The 21,367-nt window shown below is 44.7% G+C and overlaps 1 protein-coding gene across 3 annotated transcripts in view; it reads left to right on the top strand.

The window, feature by feature from the left end:
- Positions 1-21,367, top strand: part of Ints3 (integrator complex subunit 3) — a 48,056-nt gene that overhangs the window by 9,055 nt on the left and 17,634 nt on the right. For 2 of the 3 annotated variants that reach the window (XM_008855299.3, XM_029557511.1), the window contains exons 2-9: positions 326-409; positions 6,277-6,360; positions 12,108-12,221; positions 12,503-12,587; positions 14,321-14,387; positions 16,904-17,048; positions 18,516-18,645; positions 20,421-20,518. In XM_008855299.3, coding sequence (XP_008853521.1) covers positions 326-409; positions 6,277-6,360; positions 12,108-12,221; positions 12,503-12,587; positions 14,321-14,387; positions 16,904-17,048; positions 18,516-18,645; positions 20,421-20,518 — 807 coding nt within the window. Of the gene's footprint in view, positions 1-325; positions 410-6,276; positions 6,361-12,107; positions 12,222-12,500; positions 12,588-14,320; positions 14,388-16,903; positions 17,049-18,515; positions 18,646-20,420; positions 20,519-21,367 lie in introns of those variants that run through there. The other variant, XM_029557516.1, reaches the window with a different exon arrangement.

Here is a 21,367-nt window from a genome sequence, read left to right as displayed (position 1 = left end):
CCCAGGCTGGCCTTGAACTCACAGAGATTCACCTGCCTCTGCCTCCCAAGTGCTGGGACTAAAGGCATGTGCCACCACGCCCAGCTTATTATTATTCTTAATTATTATTATTATTATTATTATTTTTTTTTTTTTGGTCTTTTTGGGACAGGGTCTCCCTGTAGCCCCAGCTGTCCTGGAACTTGCTACGTAGCCCAGGCTGGCCTTGAACTTGAGAGTCTCTTGCCTCAGCTTCTTGGGTGTCAGGATTGCAGGTGTTTTAAACCCAGAAGTACTTCATGGGTGGTGTTATGACACACTCTTAATTTGTTCTCACCCTCCCCAGAGGTTGGAAAGGTGTATGAGCATTGTGACATCAATGACAACTGGTGTTTCTGAGAGAGAGGCCAACGATGCCCTTAATGCCTACGTAAGTATCATGCTCTCCTTCCATCTGTTTCTGCTGAGAAAGCTCTGATGTGCGGACAGAAAAATGGAAAGATGGTGACTGGGATTTAGGGGACTGAGGTTCACATCTTGGTACCATAATCCAGGTTGTCCACTTCCTCTCTCATAGTGGGAGTCCATCTCTTGAAACCTTGTGCATACTTAAATAATTTAAGTTTTGTTTTTCTGAGGCCACGTCTTGGTGTAGACTGAACCTCAAACTCTATGTAATCCATCATACTCAGAATCCTGCCTCAGCTTCCTGAGTGCTATGATAACAAGCTTGTACCATCATGCCTGACTTACTTTTTTTATATGTGTGAGGGAGGAGGGCATTCTGTGGTCCACATGGTAGAAGTCAGAGGACAACTTGCAAGTAAGTTTCCTTCCACCATGTGGATCTCAGGGATCAAACTCAGGTCGGCAGGCTTGACAGTAGGCACCTTTACCTACTGAGCCATCTTGCCTGCCCTTTAAATTTTTTTTTTTTGGCCTTTTTGAGACAGGGTCTCCTTGTAGCCCCAGCTGTCCTGGAACTCACTAAGAGACCAGTTATCTCCATAGCATAACTGATTTGACTGATTCCCTAGAAACAAAACCCAGCAATAACTCGTGAGCTCATAGAACCTTTATCTAGATAAGGCTCTATAGGTTGTTTTGAAATAAAAAGAAACATTTCTTTAAAAAATGAAAAATTAACAGAAAGAAAAAAATCATATACTTAAGCTAATGATGAAAATTGTAATTTTTTTATTTATTATTTTTATTTTATGTGTATGAGTGTATTGCCTGCATTATGTGCGTGCACCCATGTTGTGCAATGCCAGGGAGGTCAGAAGAGGGCTTCAGATTCCCCTGGAACTGGAGTTAAGGATGGTTCGTAGCTGCCATGTGGGTGCTGGGAATGGAACCCAGGTCTTCTGTAGGAGCGATCAGTGTTCTCAGCCACTGAGACATCATTGCTCTAGCCCCTTTTCTTTCATGGCTACTTCCATTTTCTCTGTTTCTCTCAAGTTGTTTTTTGAGGCAATCTCACTTAGCTTGGGCTGAGTAAGGCTGGCCTTGAATTCCTGATCCTCTGCCTCCACCTCCCAAGTGCTGGGATTACAGGCGTGCACCACCATACTCAGCCTGTTTTTACTTCTAAATGTTAACAAGCCCAAAATAAAACGATTCCTTGATATAATCGTTATTTAGTATTCAAATTGCTTTTTATTATATTTTAAATTCTTGAATTCCTGATCCTCTGCCTCCACCTCCCAAGTGCTGGGATTACAGGCGTGCACCACCATACTCAGCCTGTTTTTACTTCTAAATGTTAACAAGCCCAAAATAAAACGATTCCTTGATATAATCATTATTTAGTATTCAAATTGCTTTTTATTATATTTTAAATTCTTTTCATAGTTGGTTTGTTCTTAATCATCAGTGATCAAAACAAGATCTACAGTATTTGCTCGTTAAGAGTTTGTTTATTTTTTGGTCTTTGTTTTGTTTTGTTTTAATATTTTCTTTATTATTATTTTTTATTTTATGTGTATGTGTGTATTTCCTGCATGTAGGTAAGTGTACCTGTGTCATGAAGTGCCCATGGAGGCCAGAAGAGGCTGTCAGATCCCCTGGAACTAGAGTTACAGACAGTTGTTAGCTGCCATGTGGGTGCTGGGATTTGAACCCGGGTCTTCTGCAAGAACAACCAGTGTTCTTAGCCTCTAAGCCATCTCTCCAGCCCCTTTTTTTTTTTGGTCTCTTTTGAGACAGGGTCTCTCTGTAGCCCCAGCTGGCCTGGAACTTGCTTTGTAGACCAGGCTGGCCTTGAGCTCACAGAGATCCACCTGCCTCTGCCTCCCGAGTGCTGGGACTAAAGGCGTGAACCACCATGCCCCGCCTTACAATTTGTTAAGTTTTAAAGCCAGGCACAGTAGCATATGCCTTTAACCCTAGTACTCAAGACCCTGAGGCAGGAGGGTTGCCTAGAGTTCAAGGGCAGCCAGAGCTACATAGTATGACGCTATTTTGTTTTTTTTTGTTTTTTTGTTTTTTAAAAAAAACTAAAACAGAAACAAATGTTTGTAATTGAACTTATCTGTAGGTGCACTTCGTCAGCTTGGAGGCCCTCTTCCATGTGTGTATATCCGTGTGCCTTTCCCATGAACACCCTCTGCTGTTCTGTCCCTCCTAGGAGATGCTGTACATCAACCCAACACACATTCAGGCGGCAAGAGCCGGTAACACCATCCACGCCTTCCTGATGTACCGGCGCAAACTGGACCGTGAGGAACTCAAACCAGTATGCAAGCTGTCATTTAAAAAATTTATTTTGGAAGCAAACCATTTTTCCTGTGGGTCTAGGGGGGAATGGTGGTCTGTTGGTAAAGCAGGAGGACTTGGTATGGATAACTAGTACTCCCATAAGAACCAGGTACAGTGGTGCTGTTCTGTAATCCCAGCACTGGTGAGGCGGAGGCAGGCGGATCCCCTGGGCTTGTGGTAAGCCTAATTGCTGAGCTCCAGATTCTGAGAAACTGTGTTTAAAAATACAGTGGATTGGGCTGGCAGTGTGGCTCCGTGGGTAAAGGCACCTGCTGCCACGTCTGACTACCTGAATTCTGTCCCTGGGCTCCACATGGTGGAAGGAGAGAACCAACTCCTACAAGTTGTCTCCTGCCCTGTGCACACGTGTCATACTGCTGGTGTACTCGGAAGAAACAAGACATGTCTTCCTGATCTCCTGTGGTTTATGACAGTTTAGAAATTCTAAAGTCACCTGTGTTAACCCTGAGGCAACTACAGGAAGTTGGTGTGGTTTAGCAAGTTCCCCATGTACTGCCCCAGGGAACCACCAGAGAAGATGCCTTGAACTCACCGAGATCCACCTGCCTCTGCCTCGGAGTGCTGGGACTAAAGGCGTGTGCCACCATGCCCAGCCTAAATAACTTTTTAAAAAGCTTAGTTCTGAGCCAGTGAGGTGACTCAGCAGGTAGAGGTGCTCGTGTGCAGAACTAACAACCTGAATTCCCATCCCTGGATCACCCAAGGGATTGAAACAAAACAAAAGGGAAGCAAAACAAGATTTTTGTTTGCTTTTTTTTTTTTTTTTTTGAGACAAGGTCTCCATGTAGCCACAGCTAGCCTGAAACTGCGTGCCACCCCCCTCCCCCATGGCCAGCTTGTAATTTTTTTTTTCTTCATGTGTATACGTGTATTGCCTGCATGTAGGTAAGTGCACCCATGTCATGCAGTGCCTGCAGAGGTCAGAAGAGGCTATCGGATCCCCTGGGACTGGAGTTCTGGACAGTTGTTAGCTGCCATGTGGGTGCTGGGATTCGAACCCGGGTCTTCTGCAAGAACAACCAGTGTTCTTAATCGCTGAGCCATCTCTCCAGCCCCCTGTATTTTGTTTTTTGAAACAAGATTTCACTATGTAGTTCTGGCTGATCTGAAGCTTGCTGTATAGACCAGGCTAGCCTTGAATTCACAGAGATCCACTGCCTCCTCAGTGCTGGCATTAAAGGCATACACCATCATGCCTAGCACACAATAAATTTTTTTAAATTTAGATGGCTTGGTAGATAAGGATGCCTGCTGCCAACCTTAACAACCTTCCTGAGGCCTACATGGTGTAAGGAGAGGACCGTGCTAGTTGACCTGACTTCCATAGGAATGCTGTGATGTATACATACACACACACACCCCAAATGTAATTTAAAAAAAAATTTTTTAAAGAATTGAGTTAAGAGGCTGTAGAGCTGGCCTAGTGGTTAAGAACACTGACTGTTCTTGCAGAGAGCCTGGGTTCAAATCCTGGCACCCACATGGTGTCCTAACAATGGTTCTAACTCCAGTTTCAGAGAATCGAATGCCCTCTTCTGACCTCAGCTGGCATTGCATGATACAGTTGCACTTACATATATGCAGACTTATACACATAAAATAAAAATTAAAAAAAAAAGAAACAAAAGAATTGACTTAAAAGCCAGGCGTGGTGATGCACACCTTTAATCCCAGCCAGCTGGGCTACAGGAAAACCTGGTCTCAAAAAAAATTGAATTCATAGAGAAAAAGTAAAAATCAAGGGAGCTGGCGAGATGGCTCAGCGGTTAAGAGCACTGACTGCTCTTGCAGAGGACCCGGGTTCAATTCCCAGCACCCATATGGCGGCTATGAACCGTCCTTAACTCCAGTCCCAGGGGAATCTGAAGCCCTCTTCTGTCCTCCCTGGCATTGCACGACACGGGTGTACTCACATACATGCATGCAATACACTCATACATGTAAAATAATAAAATCAAAACTAGGCCTAGAGAGATGGCTCAGTGGTTAAGAGCACTGGCTGCTCTTGTAAGAGAACCTGGATTCAGTTCCCAGCACCCACATGGTGGCTAACAACCTATCCATAACTCCAGTTCCAGGGGATCCAACACCCTCTTCTGGACTCCACTGACATGCATACAGGCAAAACACTTATAAAATAAAAATTTTTAAAAAAGAATTGAGTTGCCAGGTGTGGTGGCGCATGCCTTTAATCCCAGCACTCAGAAGGCAGAGGCAGGCGGATCTCTGTAAGTTCAAGGCCAGCCTGGTCTACATAGTGAGTTCCAGGACAGCTGGAGCTACAAGGAAACCCTGTCTCAAAAAGACCAAAAAAAAAAAAAAGAAAAATTGAGTTAATAGAGCTGGAGAGGTGGCTCAGTCAGTAGTAAAGTGCCTGCTGTGCAAACATAAGGATCTGAGTTTGGGTCCCAGGTACCCACATAAAAAGCTAAAGAATGGTAGCACATACCTGTAAACCCTGAATTGGGTGTGGGGTGCAGTGGACACAGGTGAATCCATGAAGCCCCTTGGTCAGCCAGCCTAGCTAAATCTATGAGCTTCAGGTTTATTTGGAAAACCTATTTAAAAAACTAAAGGTGGAGAGCAAGGGAGGAAGACACCAAACATTGACCCTGGGCCTCAAACACATGTAGTACCACACACACACACACACACACACACACACACACACAAATAAACAATATCACACACAAGATAAGTCCTTTTTGGTTTTGGTTTTGTTTTGTTTTGGTCTTTTTGAGACAGGGTCTCCCTTGTAGCCCCAGCTGTCCTGGATCTCACTATGTAGACCAGGCTAGCCTCGAACTCAGAGATCCACCTGTCTCTGCCTCCCAAGTGCGGGGATTAAAGGCATGCGCCACCACGCCTGGCTGTCCTTTTTGTTTTTGAGGCAGGCTCTGGCTAGAATGCCCTGTCTGTCCTGGAACTCTTAGAGATCCTACTGCCACTACCTCCTCCCAAGTGCTGGGATTGAAGGCCAGCACCACCGTGCCCGGCCTTCAGATATTCTTACTATGTCATCACTGAAGTTTCAGGGGTTGCATCATTTGCCTGGGGTTGTGCTTGGTATAGGTGTTCTGGTCCTCCATTCACAGCTCCCTTTTGAAGGCTGTTGCATCTGTCAAAGGTGCTGTAGACGATTTATTTGCTTTGCCCATCTTAGGCACTTCTTATTTTCTGCCACTTGCTTCAGGTGGTTAGAGAAAGCAATAAGGCTTTTCTTTTCCCTCACCCCTCTTCTAAAATAGGTGTCTCATCCCTGTTAAGAGAAGGAAATCATTTAAAATTTGATCTTTCCACTGGGTGTGGTGGGCACACACTTTTAGTCCCAGCACTCAGGAGGCAGAGGCAGGCCGATGTGAGTTCAAGGCCAGCCTGGTCTCCAAAAGACCAAAAAAAAAAATGATCTTTCCCTATTACATGTTACCTAAGAGTCCCAACTATTCTGGGAAAAATTGTGCTTGGACTGTCTACATGGGAATGACAACTTATTTTTTTCCCTTTCTCACCTCCTAGGTATGCAAAGGACCTCCCCAACATGAGGAAATCTGCCTAGGCTTGTTTACTCTTGTCCTCACTGAACCTGCCCAGGCCCAAAAGGTACGGTATCTACTGCCCTGGATGCCCAGGCTCTTCTCAGGAAACATGAGAATCAGGAAATTTTACCACTCAGCTGGAGCTGTGTCAGAGCTGAATCCCCTTGTTCTCCAAATGTAATTTTCAAGTCCTTTCTTATTTCCAGTGAATTGATCAGTCCTTTCTATCCCCAGATTCTGAGCTGAAAGGCAAGAAAAGACCTTGTGAGAGGGAGAAAACACACAAGGGTTATCAGGTTTATGGGGCAAAGCTGAAAAGATTGGCATTTATGTGGGGACTAGAAGAGCTCAAGTATGACCAAGCCCATGAGTGTTGTCCTCCCTGTAGTCAGAACAGGACCTATAATCTGTAGGTTCTGCATGGGCCAGAGGAACAGAAAACCGGCAGGCCTAAAACTGTAGCAAGTAACGTTTAGATTACATAGCTTAATATAATGATTAAGAAAACATTGGAGAGAGGCTGACTTCCTAATTAGCATTACAGGAAACCTAGTCTGCACCTTTTCATAAACAGATGAGGCTCTGTTTTGCAAGACGGTGTAAGCAGGTTGAGGACTAGGTGGGTGATTTCTTCAGATTGTGCTTTTTTTCTGGTCTTTTTTTGAGACAGGGTCTCCCTGTAGCCCCAACTGGCCTGGAACTCACTATGTAGACCAGATTCACAGAGATCCGCCTGCCTCTGCCTCCCATGTGCTGGGATTAAAGGAGTGTGCCACCACATCCAGCCTGGATTCTGCTCTTTATAAGAAAGTAGAAAAATTAGGTCTTCTGCCTCTTCAGATGTCCCCTTTCTATCAATTCTGTGCCTTTTAAGTCTTGGCATGATGAGTTAAAGTATATCTGGAATCAGACTTGAACTATATGACAGGAAAGAGAAGAGCTGGGAACTCAGAATTCTTCATGGCTCTTCCCTGAACAAAAGCGGTATGGAAGAGAACAAATATGCTTTTGGTCCAGTGTTGGGGTGTAGTATAGAAGATCTCATTTGATGCTTCTAAAAGAAAAACCACATGACTTTAGAGCTGGGCGTTGTGGCACATGCCTTTGATCCCAGCTTTTGGGAGGCAGAGGCAGGTGGATCTCTGAAAGTTTGAGGCCAGCCTGGTCTCCATAGTGAATCCAGGGAGACCCTGTCTCAAAAAGACCAAAAAAAAAAAAAAAAATCCCCCAAAACCCACATGACTTTGGTTATTTTATCCCCTACATCTATAAAGTACCTAGGAACCTAGATATGTTACCATTTGTTCAGGGATAACCAAAGGGAACTCATTCTCAAGGATAAAGACAGGATGCTCTTGGTCTCCCTGACATAGATGTTTAAGTTAACCTCAGAGGCTGGGGGATAGAGGACTCAGCAGTTAAGAGCACTGACTGCTCTTGCAGAGGACCCGGGTTCGATTCCCAGCACCCACATGGCGGCTATGAACTGTCCTTAACTCTAGTTCCAGGGGAATCCGAAGCTCTCTTCTGACCTCCCTGGCATTGCACAACACGGGTGCACTCACATACATGCAGGCAATGCACTCCTACACATAAAATAAAAATAATAAAATATTTTTTTTAAAAAGTTAACCTCAGAGGAAGTGTTGGTGGGTATGGGAACCCGGTGTGTTTGTACTGTCCCGATGCTTGCATAGGGTCTGGGGTAAAGGTGAGTGGTAGGACAACAAGTCTTCACAAATCTTTGGTTTCTCAGGAGACAACCCAGTCACTTTGGGCTTGAACCTTAAGACAAATTGCTGTCCTCCCTCCGTCCCTCCCTCCCTCCCTTCTTTTTTTTCATAGAATCTTGACATGTAGCCCAGAGTGACCTAGAACTCTTGTTCTTTTGTTCTTCCTGCCTCAGCCTCCCAATTGCTGGGATTTTATTTTCACACAGAATTTGTCATCAAAATATTTAGAAATAAATGAATGTCTTCATTTAAGCAATAATATGAATACTTTTTATTTATTTATTTTTGGACTTTTTGAAACAGCATCTCTTTTTAAAAATATTTCTTTGTTTATTTATTTTGGTCTTTCTTTTGAAGCAGGGTCTCCCTTTAGCCCCAGCTGTCCTGGAACTCTCTATGTAGACGAGGCTGGCCTTGAACTCACAGAGATCCGCCTGCCTCTGCCTCCTGAGTGCTGGGACTACAGGCGTGCGCCACCACGCCTGGCTTATTTGTTTTTTTAATGTGATGCATGTATTACCTGCATGTAGGTAAGTGTACACATGTTGTGCAGTGCTCACGAAGGACAGAAGAGGCTGTCAGATTCCCTGGAACTGGAGTTATGGACAGTTGTTAGCAGCCATGTGGGTGCTGGGATTCAAACCTGGGTCTTCTGCAAGAACATTCAGTGTTCTTAACTGCTATGCCATCTCTCCAGCCCCATTGAGACAGCATCTCTTTAGCTACATCTGACCTGGAACTCACTATGTAGACCAGACTGGCATTGATCTCACAGAGCTCCACCTACCTGTCCTTTGCCTTCTACATGTGTGCCATGGATGGCATAAGTGCCATCTCACTTTGGCTTTCATAACTGACAATTGCACCAGGGTTCATGTTCCTATGCTAAATCCTCTACCTATGTGTTCCTAGGTCAGGTACCTGCATTCATACACACATAAATAGTAAAATTAAATTGTAAAAAATCTGACTTAAGGGGTTGGGGATTTAGCTCAGTGGTAGAGCGCTTGCCTAGCAAGCACAAGACCCCGGGTTCTGTCCTCAGCTCCAAAAGAAACAAAGACAAAAAAATCTGGCTTAAGGGTTGAGTATGTAGCTTAGTGTTAGAGTGCTTCTGTAGCATGTTTGAGGCCCTGGGTTTGATTCCTAGTTACACACATGCACACTAAAAACAAAACAAAAAAACAAACAACAATGGGCATGCTACATACCTGTAAGCCCAGTGATTAGGAATTTAAGTCAGGAGATTTGCCTTGAGTTCAAGGCCAGTCTGAGCTACATATCAAATATCAGGCCAGTAAATAAAATAAATCTTTTAAAAGGGGAGGGGTCCCTAGAGAGATGGCTCAGCAATTAAGAGTACTTACTGCTCTTGCAGAGGACCTGGGTTTGGTTTCCAGCGCCCACATGGCAGCTCACAACAGAATTCTACCTCTAGTTCCAGGGGATCCAATGCCCTCTTCTGCCCTATGAAGGTTCCTGCATGCACATGGTGTACATAAACTCATGCAGGCACAACACGTATACATGAAAAAGTAATAAATAGGTCTTTTTAAAAAGTACCAGGCCAGCCTGCATTACAAAGCCAGATCCTATCTCAAAAACAATAAAATCTTATTTAGTGATCTCTGCAAATTAGTCTTGACCTTTGAACAGGTTTGTTGGTTTGTTTTTGTATTGTGGCAGGCACATGCTCCCTAGAGAGGTGAAGCATCTCACTTCGGGTCTCATAACTGATTGAAAACTACACCAGAGTTCATGTTCCTATGCTAAATCCTCTACCTGTGTGTTCCTGGGTCAGGCTACTCCAGGCAAATAATGTTAGAATTAGGAGGAGCACAGTTTTAGATGAGAGAGGAGCTATCAGGTAGTAACTCATTTGGAGACCTTGAGCTGGGTCAGAGTGTGGTGGAAGAATTAGTGACATAGTTCCCCAATGGTTTGGTTCATCTCTCTAGTAGGAGTGATTGTCATATGAAATAATTCTGTCCTGTGGAAGTTTTGTGTGAGAATTACTGACAAGGACATTTTTTTGAAACAGGGTTTCATTATGTATCTCTGGCTGACCTTGAACTCTCTATGTAGACCAAGCTGACCTCAAACTTACAGAGATCTGCCTGCCTCTGCCTCCATGCTTTGTGCCACCATGCCCAGCCATAAGGACTGATCCCATTGTATTGCAGGCAAAACACTCATCTACAAGGAAGAAAAATAATGTTGGGTATGGTGGCGCACCCCTTTAGTCCCAGCACTCCCAAGGCAGAGGCAGGCAGATCTCTGTGAGTTCCAGGACAGCTCGGGCTACAGGGAAACCCTGTCTTAAAAAGACCGAAAAAAAAAAAAAGTCTGTTTTTTTTGTTTTTTTTTTTGTTTTTTTGTTTTTTTGTAATCTCTTATGTGATCTGGGACAGGCTTCTTTTTTTTTTTTTTTGATCTTTTTGAGACAGGGTCTCCCTGTAGCCCCAGCTGTCCTGGAACTCACTGTGTAGACCAGGCTGGCATTGAACTCACAGAGATCCACCTGCCTCTGCCTCCAGAGTGCTGGGATTAAAGGCATGTGGCACCATGCCCGGCCTTGGAACAGGCTTCTTTAGACCCACCCCCTTCACTGTGCGTATTTCTACATTGGTAAAAATAGATATTAATTAGTGCCTGTTTTCAAGGGTTGTTAGGTATAGCAAATGCAACAGTATATAATGCAATATTTGCAGTTCTTGTGGAGGTCAGAAGAGGGCGTCAGATCCCCTGGAACTAGGGTTATAGTTGTTAGCTGCCATGTGGGTGCTGGGAACTGAACCAGGGTTCTCTGCAAGAGCCATCTCTCTAGCCCCATTATTATTATTATTCTTGATATTATCTTTGCAGTGACCTTCAGAGGTTTCTATCTAGGAGGCCACCTACTTAATTTTTACCCTTTCTGATGAGACCTTGACAGGATAGAACTCAGCAGACTCAGGAGCTGCTAATGAGGTTCCCTCAGGGATTCCTCCAGGAGTCTGACCTCACTGAAGAGACAGTGTAAGACAAGCTCTGAGGAAAAGGGAAGCAGTGACTCAGAAGAAAACAGTCCTGCTCTGCCTTGTCTCCCCCAGGGGTGAGGATGCTAAGGGACCCCCCACCCTTTAATACTTGGCAAAGCAAAGGTCATCCCAGAGGAAAAAAAAGGATATTTAGTTAATAAAGTTTATGTTTGTGGGCCAGCAAAATGGCTAGTAGGTAAAAGCACTTGCCACAGAAACTGGACAACCTAAATTTGATCTCTAGAAGTCAGTAAAGGTAGAACTCCACAATGTTGTCCTCTGACTTCCGCACAAGTACTGTGGCACACACAAACATACACATTGAAAAAAAGTTCAGGCTTTGAGTGGGTGTGGTAGTAATTTCAGCACTCAAGAGCTGAGACAGGAGGTGTGCCATAAAAGGCCATCTGGGCTACATACTAAGCTCCAGGACAGCTTGGACTACATACAGATTGAGGCTCTGTCTCAAAAAAGCAAAGAAAACAGAATTTGTTTCTGAGCAAAGGTCTCACTTTATAGTCCAGGCTGGCCTTGATTTACCTGCCTCAACCTCCCAAATGCCATGCCTATAGGCATGTGCCATTATATCCAACTAAGAAAGTGCAGTTTTCTGTCCTTTCTTGCTGACCCGGATCCTCTAATAATCCCTTTGAGCAAATCTAAAAACCTTTGGGCTCCTTTTTGACTTGTTCAGCCAAACCCATTTTGCAGTGACCTTTTACTGGCAGATGAAAAGCAGATGGCCTCCACCTGGTTTTGCTCAGCTTGTGGCATCAAACAGTAGGACACTTCCTGAGAAGGGGGAAGGGGGACAGGGACAGAACTAGGAGCTTTGCCCAGCAGGCTTTCTTGCCTTATTAGAGAATACTTTATCCCTTCAGAGGGAAGGTTTGGGATAGAGGGAGCCCTGTGGAAAAAAGTATCCAGGATGGAAAGTGTTTCATTGCCACTCAGTGTCCCACTCATATTATTTAAGAGCATAGGTGGATAGAGGGCAGGCTGTGGGGACAAAGCCTTATCTCAGCTCACTGACTGCCCACAAACCTTACTTCTCACAGTGTTACCGGGACTTGGCTCTGGTGAGTCGTGACGGCATGAACATTGTCCTGAATAAAATCAATCAGCTACTTATGGAGAAGTACTTGAAGTTGCAGGATACCTGCCGTACTCAGGTAAGGCCAGAAAGAAAAGAGAGGGTCCAGGGGCTGGAGTGTAACTCAGTGTTAGAGCATGTGCTTAGCATGTACAAGGCCTGGATTCAATCTTCAGCCGCCCAAAAGAGAGAACATCCAGCTTAATGGTATAGCACTGAGGATGGATTCTCTTAAAGGGAAAGGGAGGGGGGATGTGGGGGTGCAGCTATATTACTGTGCACCTAAATTGTAACATGACTGAATTAGCTCCTTTCTGAAACTCACATGCTTGCTCTTCATGTCTTTTCCTCTCTCTTTAGTTGGTGTGGTTGGTACGGGAACTAGTGAAAAGTGGTGTTCTGGGAGCTGATGGTGTTTGCATGACATTTATGAAGCAGATTGCAGGTAAGCTTGATGGCAGGCGCACAGAGAAGAAAGGAAGGAGCCCCGAGGAGGTGTAGGCGGTGGAAAGCATACGTACCCAGTGAACTTGGTTTCTGGGTTGCTCAGACTCTTCCTTGCTGATGCAGATAGCTTCTGGTCACATGTGTTGCAGGAAGAAATTGACTGAAAAATCACAGGGGGCTTTTGAGTCAATACGTCTTGCCTTGATTTCTTTCCTGCTTTTAGAAGACTCGACAGAACGTTTGGCCTATTTTAGCCAGTTGTCACATTGGGGTTTAGTGGCATGCCAGATGAGAAGGTGGGGGAAATGTCCCAGGTCATTGCACTTTCAGAAATGAGAGATCTCCCTGGCTCCACCCTGTCTTCCAGACATTTGCTCCTGAATAACTCTGACATCTGATTGGGGCCAGTCTGAGGGACAAACAGTGTCTTAGAACAGACCCTGACATTTAGGGGTTTTTGGTGTTATTTTAATTTTGGCATCTGTGACATCTATCTGAGCTATTGAATGTTGAAGAGGTCTACCCAGGCTCCTCCTGCTTTCAAGATTGAATGTGTTTTCTTTTCCTGATTAAAAACAACAAAACAAAGTATTATTATTAATAATAATAATAAATAAAATGCTGCTCTCTCACCAATGCTCATTGGTACTTTTTTTTTTTTTTTTTTTTTTTTCCTTTTTTAGGGGTTGGGATTGAAACACTGCCCCCCAACCCGACAGGGCCCGGCCCTCCTCCCCGCGCCTTTTTCATCCCCCACCCCCCCTTCTTTTTTTTTTTTTTTTTTTCCTTTTTATGGTGCTGGGAATTGAACCTAGGCCCTCACACATGCTGGGCCAGCTCTCCTACCACTGGACTGTATCATGCCCAGCCCCGCCTTCCTTTTTTTTTTTTTTTAATTGAGAAAAAGTCTTGCTATGTAGCCCAGGTTGGCCTCAAATTCACAATCCTCCTTAATCCTCCTGCCTCAGTTTCGCCAGTGCCGGTGGTACAGGTATGCACCAACACTTCTGGCTGTGTTTCGCCTTTTCTTTAGCATTTTCTGTGACACTGATGTCCCTGCTTGATGTATATGACCCCTAATCTTTGTGATATGTGACTATGTGAACATTGGATTTTTAATTGAGACCTGGGGCAATGCATAGCATTGTTGTGCTGGATATTTTTACCCTCTTTCTTGGCACTTTCTTCTCTGTTTGGCACTCCCAGCCCCACTTCTCATCCCAGTACTTTGGTCTGGTGACACTGCATGTTAATTCTGTCCCCAGCAAATTCAGTATCAAGAACCAAAGACTGGTGTCTAGAAATTAAAAAAAAAAAAGTCACCCTTAGCCCGTCATGATCCTGAATACAGCACTTGGGACATCCAGATACTGGGCTGTAGCCAGTGCCCTATTCAAAGTACATCTTTGCTTTTCAGCTGTGGGCTTCTCAGTTCTGTTTGTCTCAGACATTTCCTTTTCAAGGCCAAAGTATTCCCATTCCAATTCCCACTGTATGGAAAAGTAGCAGCTCTGGAAAAATCTGGAACATTCTCTTCCTATCTTTCTCAAGGCAAAGGGGAAAACTTTAAAGCCTGGAAGAAGAGGCAGCAGTTTTTCCTAGTATTCAGGGCAGTAGTGGTGGGATAGCTGGGTGGACCAGCAGAATGAGCAAAGAGACTACTGGATTAGCTGGATTGCTAATAGAGCTACTGTATTCTGATTCTTCCCCCTCCCACCCCCTTGAAATTAGGTGGAGATGTTACAGCCAAAAATATCTGGTTGGCAGAAAGTGTTCTGGATATCCTGACGGAGCAGAGGTAGAGTCTCCTATGAAGGGTGGGGCAAGAGCCAGATACGCCATGAGGGGTGTGAGTATGGAAAATGGGGTAGAAAGGGTATGACTAAGAGCTCCTTAGGTGAGGCAAGGGGAAGATATGACAAGCCTATTGGTGGTAGATGAAAGAATTAATGCCATCGTATGTCCCAAGGGATGAAGGAGTGGGAAAGAAGGACCTTGCTAAAATATCTCAGAGCCCAGGAAAAGCTGGTTTCATCTGATAAGGGTTTATTTTTGACCCAGACCTCCTTGGAATGTTTAACTTTGGGGGGAAGTGAGGGGAGAATGAGCTCAACAGTGGAGTCAGCCAACCACCCGGGCCTGGCAGGTACCTCCTCTCCCTTTTAAGCCACACAGTCAGTGCATGTTCTTTTTGGAGTGGCACAGGAGCAGTGAGAGAAGAAGTGGCTGTGAACAGAGTCGTGCTAGAGTCTGCATATAGCGCTTGGAGGTTCCAGTGGTAGAAGTGCATACTGGGGCTTATTTGACTTTCTGGCTTCCTTCCCTTCCTCATCAAAGTAAAGGACCAGAAATGATGTGAGAACTGTTCCATTATGTAAATTTGTTTAGGGCCGAGGCCTTCCCCTTGATGCTGTGGTTCCCTGTCTTTGCATTACTTAACTTTAGAGTCTCTTTCTGAGTAAGAACATCAAGTAACCAAATGACTGAAAGCTCTGATAGTGTCTGTATCATCTTTGGGTTGAAAGAACAGACCTCTTCTCACCAATCACAGGTGTTCTCTGCCCGAGCCTGAGGTGCAGTGCCACCTAGTGCCCTGGGCCCGTTTGTGCAGCTGCCCTGAGCCTGGAACCATCACCTCAGCCATGGGCTGGCTTCGCAGTTTCTTACTAGGCCTCTGCTTCTCTTAGTCCCGTTTCTCTGATGTCCTTGATTCCTTTCCAACTTCCTCTCCTCCATTATTCCCAGGGTTCAGATTTGCTCTCTGCTAGCAATCTTCATAAAAAAGTGTTTTTTCTCATCCTGTTCCTTGTGCTAGATTATCTACTATCTCCAAACTCTAAAGCTGAATTTCTCATCCAACTGTCAAATAGCAGCCAGATAGCTGTCCTGCCCCTTCACATTTTTGGTAAAAGGGAACACCTTGAAATTTTAAACTGTCTCCTAGCCATACCTTCCAAGAATAGGGATGTAAGAGTAAAAGTAAAAATTTCCATTTTTGTAAAAAGAAAAGGCTAGCCGGGCGTGGTGGTGCACGCCTTTAATCCCAGCACTCGGGAGGCAGAGGCAGGCGGATCTCTGTGAGTTCGAGGCCAGCCTGGTCTACATAGTGAGTTCCAGGACAGCTGGGGCTACAGGGAGACCCTGTCTCAAAAAGACCCAAAAAAAAAAAAAAAAAAAAGGCCAACATTAGGCATTGTAGTACATGCCAGTAATCCTAGTACTTGGGAGGCTGAAGCAGGATTGCTATGAGTTGGAGTCTAACCTGGGCTATGTAGCAAGACCCTGTCTCAATAAAACAAAATACACCACATAGAGACAGACAGACAGACAGACAGACACACACACACACACACACACACACACACACACACACGGCACACAGAAGAAAGAGAGGAAAAGGCCAGAGTCTTTTAATTAAGTGGCTTGAGTACTTTTCCTGAATCAGGATGTTCCCTGGTTAGATTAATTAAACTTGTCTTCTTCCTCCAGTTCCTGGCCTTCCAGCAGGGGTGCCAAAGTCATTAGAAACTACCTGGAACTTAGAGGCAGCATTGGAGTTTTAAGAATCCCCCCACTGTGTCTTTCCCTGTTCCCTTTTAAAGCAACAGGGAACATACTCTATTTTTCTCAGAGGAATTCTAAAACTCTAGGGAAAATGGGCTTTACCATCCAAAATCAGGTGTCCATCCCCCCCCAGTCCCCCCCAATTCCAATTTAGGGCAGGTGACTCATTTTCTGAGGGTGGGGTTAGAGGCTTGAGATGGGGAAAGGTTTGTGGCATGGTTGGCTATAATGACAAGCCAATAGAGGACTTGCACAGTGTGTTTGTTCTAAGAACTCCAGATTCTGAAAGGAAAGGGTCCTAGAAATCCCCTGAGCTCCTTGCATCTCACTTAAGAGAACTGCTGATTCAGAAAACATTTTCCCATAGCTGAACCAGGAGAAACGTCACTTATCTCTGTCCCAAGTGTGTCACACACTGTTCTATGTATTAATAAGGGCCTCTGTGTTTGAATGAGCATGTCAACAAATTTATTTTATTGGCAACTATAAAGTATTATAAGAGACCGATTTTATTCAGCCCCTGTCTTTATTGGGCATCCAGTAAAGAAAAATAGTTTTTACCTTAGCCAATTCATAAAGATAGATAATAGCCACCTGAGCAAAAATCCCAAAACCTTGAAAGACAGAACCTACTGTAATTGTCTGATCATGAAACATTTTTGAGTCTCTGTAGGCCAAGTCCATGCAGGTGAATTAGAAGGGTTAATCAGTCTAGACAGGATAGAGGTGCAGTGTCCTCCCTTCCTGCAGGGAGTGGGTACTGAAGAGCAGCATCCTCATTGCCATGGCTGTTTACACATACCTCCGACTCATCGTGGACCACCATGGGACCGCCCAGCTCCAGGCTCTTCGGCAGAAGGAAGTTGATTTTTGCATCTCACTGCTTCGGGAACGGGTGAGGGCGCAGGGCAGAATCAGCATGGGGAAATGATACCCAGGTGGGGTATCCCTATAGCTTTCATGTGTCTGGGCCATGGAGACCTTGTAGAGAAAAAGGTAGTTAATATTGGTGTTTTCACTGTCCCTAGACAGATGGGCAGAGAAAGGACAGGGAGTCAGTGTGGAATACCCCTCGTTCCTGGAAATACCACACATTATCCTGGCATTCTAGGGATTTTTCTGGTCAGTTTCAATTTCAAGGGTGTCGTTGTACAATAGATATAAACTATCCTTGTGTGCCCATGTTACGTCAATCCTACTTCCCCTAAAGTAATTGCCATGGTCAGTTGGATAGGATTATGAGCTGTTTACTGCCGTTTCTCCCAAGAGAGATACCCTTGATCTTTGCTAATATGGCAGGCACTGACCACATATGACAATATATGTTAAAAGTGGTATTGGGGGGCTGAAGAGATGGCGGTTAAGAGCACTGGCTAGTCTTGCAAAGGACCAGGATTCGATTCCCAGCACCCACATGGTAGCTAACAACCATCCATAACTCCAGTTCCAGTGGATCCAGTGCCCTCTTCTGACCTCTGTGGGCATTGCAAGACATGGGTATACTTACATTCATGCAAGCTATATACTCATACACATAAAGTAAAAGTAATAGGGGCTGGAGACATGGCTCAGCGGTTAAGAGCACTGACTGCTCTTGCAGAGCACCTGGGTTTGACTCCCAGCACCCACATGGCAGTTATGAACCATCCTTAACTCCAGTTCCAGAGGAATCTGAAGCCCTCTTCTGAGCTCTGTGGGATTGTATGACGGGTGCACTCACATACATGGAGGCAATACACTCATACATATAAAATAATAAATAAAATACTTAAATAAATAAAATATTTTTTTAAATGGTAGAACTAGCACACACATGTGGACATTTGCATCGACACACACGCATAAATAAAAATAAAAGGAATCTTTAAAAAAAAAGTATGAAGTAGAGCTTTTAGGTTCCTTTGTTCAAGTGGATTAGTCACATACTGTTACCAGTATTGTCTGGACTGTATAAATTCTTTCCATTACCACAAGTTGTTCTCTCTTGGACAGAATGAACTTTGTGGTAGGGTCTCTGGGGCTCCACTTCCCAGTCCCATACTTGCAGGAATCTCTGCTTCCCTCAAATTGAATCAAAACCATTCTGAGTGAAGAGGGTACTAAATGGATGTAAAAGTCGGCAGGGCTTCAGCACGTCCCAGAAACTTTATCCTTGCTATATCAGTCCCCAGCTCTCAGCTTTCCTCCCTGCACCACTGAGTAGCCAATCCTTTGACTCCAGAAGAAATTATGTATAGCCCTTCTGACCTTCTTTCCTTCCCTCTGTAGAACATGCTATTCCTTTGTCCTCCCTCCAGAAGGTAAACAACCATGTTTTTATTATCTTTCATGTTCCCCCTTCTTCATCCTCCCGCTGATCAAGTTCATGGAATGTTTGATGATTGGCCGGGACCTTGTAAGACTACTTCAGAATGTTGCTAGGATACCAGAATTTGAACTGCTTTGGAAAGATATCATCCATAACCCTCAGGCCTTGAGTCCTCAGTTCACTGGTAAGCACCTGGGCGTCCTGTCTGAGAGGTGGAAGTTCAGTGTGTATGTCCTGAGTGAATTTGAGAGGGGAAAGGTTGGTAGAGGTGAGAGCTTTTGTAGTCAGAGAAAGCTTGAGATAGCACAGGCTTTGTCAGGTACGGCTGTATACGGGAATGGCAAAGCACAGAACAATTTATGTAGTTAGCCCCTACTTGACTGGTTCCAGCTGTCATTGCTCCTAAGAAAAAACAGGACAGGGGTCAGCAAAATGGCTCAGTGGGTAAAGCACTTGCTGCCAAGCCTGATGACCTGAGTTCAATCCCAGGGACCCACATGGTAGAAGGAGAGAACCAACTCCTGAAAGTTGTCTTCTGGCCTCCATACACACTATGGTATACACACGCCCACATACATACACATACACATGTAAGATGAATAAATTAAAATGTAATAAATTAAAAAGAGAAAGTAAGACAGAAAACTGTGATCCTCTTCCCCTCCCTTGGTTCAGGAGGTAAGGTGATGACCCGTCTCCAGCTTCACTGCGTCTGACAGAGTCAGATGTCCACTCATGAGGCTAAATCAGCACAGAGGTTTGATTAGTCTTACAAGAGATGGCCCTGGGGCTGGAGAGATGGCTTAGCAGTTAAGAACACTGGATGTTCTTGCAGAAGACCTGGGTTCAAATCCCAGCACCCACATGGCAGCTAACAACTGTCTGTATCTCCAGTTCCAGGTGATCCAACAACAGCCTCTTCTGTCTGCCTCGGGCATTGCACAACACAGGTGCACTTACCCTCATGGAAGCAATACACACATACACATAAAATAAAATAAAAATAATAGATAAAATATTTTTAAAAAAGAGAGAGAGATGGCCCTGTGGAATGTAGCTCAGTGAACAACACACCTGCAAGGTCATATATTTGATTGTCAGCATTATAGAGGGAAAGAAAAAGAAAAAGAAACCGTCCTTCCTAGGAACAGTCCTGTCTCTAATTCCAAGGATCTAGTGTGGCCAAAATCCTCTTTAGGAGAGAGAGAGAATCTTTTTGTGCTTCCCCTGACGAGGTCTTTTTCATGTCTCTTTCCCTTTCCCAGGGCCCTGCTGTGTTCCAAACAGTTACTCTGTAGCCTTGTCCCCCAACCCCGCTTCCAACATCTCTGCACAACATAAACATGTGCACACATACACAGAAGCTGAAAGCAGTCATCTAGGACCTAGGAAGCAAGGGAAAAAGGAGCTCTGGTGCCACATGATAGAGTACTGTTACTTTAAACATGTACGGGGTTGCTTTGGATACCTCCTCTGTGTTAGGATGTGTGCATTGGCTCATCTAATCACCAGTACAACCCTTAAGACGGGTATTTTATTCTCTACACAGAAAGTAAGATTCAAAAAGATTTGAGTCACCTGCTCAAGACCACATAACTAGTAAATGACAGAGGCAGGATTTAGATCCAGGTCTTTCTGACTCCAAAGCTTGTGGTTGTATCACAAAATCACATTAATCCTAGGATCTAATAGTGCCGTCCTCAGGAGCAGGAAGACAGGCAAGAATTTTCCCATCTCTTTCAGTCTGCAAAAATATTGCTAGAGGGCTCTGGAAGGCCACAGAAGGGAATTGTTACAGTTGGTGTATGTTGGTTGGAATCCCTGTGTACCTTTGCTGGAATTCTCTAGGTCTTGTCTTGGGATTGCCCTGTGACAGACCACTGGCCATCGGCACCTGGCCATTTCCCTCCTGCCTTACGGTCCTTTGGGTCTCATGCTTTTCTCCTCCACTTGGTTCAGGTATCCTACAGCTACTTCAGTCAAGAACGTCCCGGAAATTTCTAGCGTGTCGTCTAACTCCAGACATGGAAACTAAGCTCCTCTTCATGACATCCCGGGTAAGTTGATCTCTTGCAGTAGAAAGTGTAGTTGTAGTGCTAGCTGGGTAGCATCTTCTGCAGATTTGTCACTACTAAGTACTGACTCATGGAGTAGTGGCTAAGTAGATGCTCCTTGTCTTTTTGGATGTTTTCTTTGTTTAGTGTATGCCTGCACATTGCACACCATGCTAAGCATTGTTGAATAAGCAAGATGGAATACAAATGACACTTAGTGTAAGCTGTGGTATGAAAAGTAAGAGAATGTTCATTTTGCCGGTGGTGTTTCTGGGGTGTCCTCTCAGAATCTGTGTTTTCAGCAGACTTTGCAGACAGTCCCCCGTTGGCAGTTTTCAGATCCCTGAGACAACCTAGAGAACTGTCAAGACCAATATTATCCCTTGTAGCCACATTTACATTTAAGTTAGTAGCCAGGTGTGGTGGCACATACCTATAACTCAGTACTTGGGAGGCTGAGGCTGGAGATTGCTACAAGTTTGAGGCTAGCCAGGTTACCCATTTAAAAAAAAAAAGGTTCGGTGGTGCCTGCCTATGATCCCAGACCTCAGGATACAGAGGCAAGCAGGGCACGGGAATGAGACCTATGTCCAAAAAGACTTAGTAGTCAAGTGTAATGGCACCTGCCTGGGGGACATTGAGGCAGGAAGAGCTGAGTTCGAGGCCAACCTGGGCTATTTACAAGACTATGTCTCAATGCCGGGCATGGTGGTGCACGCCTGTAGTCCCAGCACTTGGGAGGCAGAGGCAGGTGGATCTCTGTAAGTTCAAGACCAGCCTGGTCTACATAGTGAGTTCCAGGACAGTTGGGGCTACAGGGAGACCTTATCTCAAAAAAGAAAAAAAACCCAA

The sequence above is a fragment of the Nannospalax galili genome, unplaced genomic scaffold, assembly GCF_000622305.1.
Source record: "Nannospalax galili isolate Female #2095 unplaced genomic scaffold, S.galili_v1.0 scaffold591, whole genome shotgun sequence".
NCBI lineage: Eukaryota > Metazoa > Chordata > Mammalia > Rodentia > Spalacidae > Nannospalax > Nannospalax galili.
The sequence above is the reverse complement of the archived record's forward strand: the minus strand, read 5'-3'. Positions and strand labels throughout refer to the sequence as shown.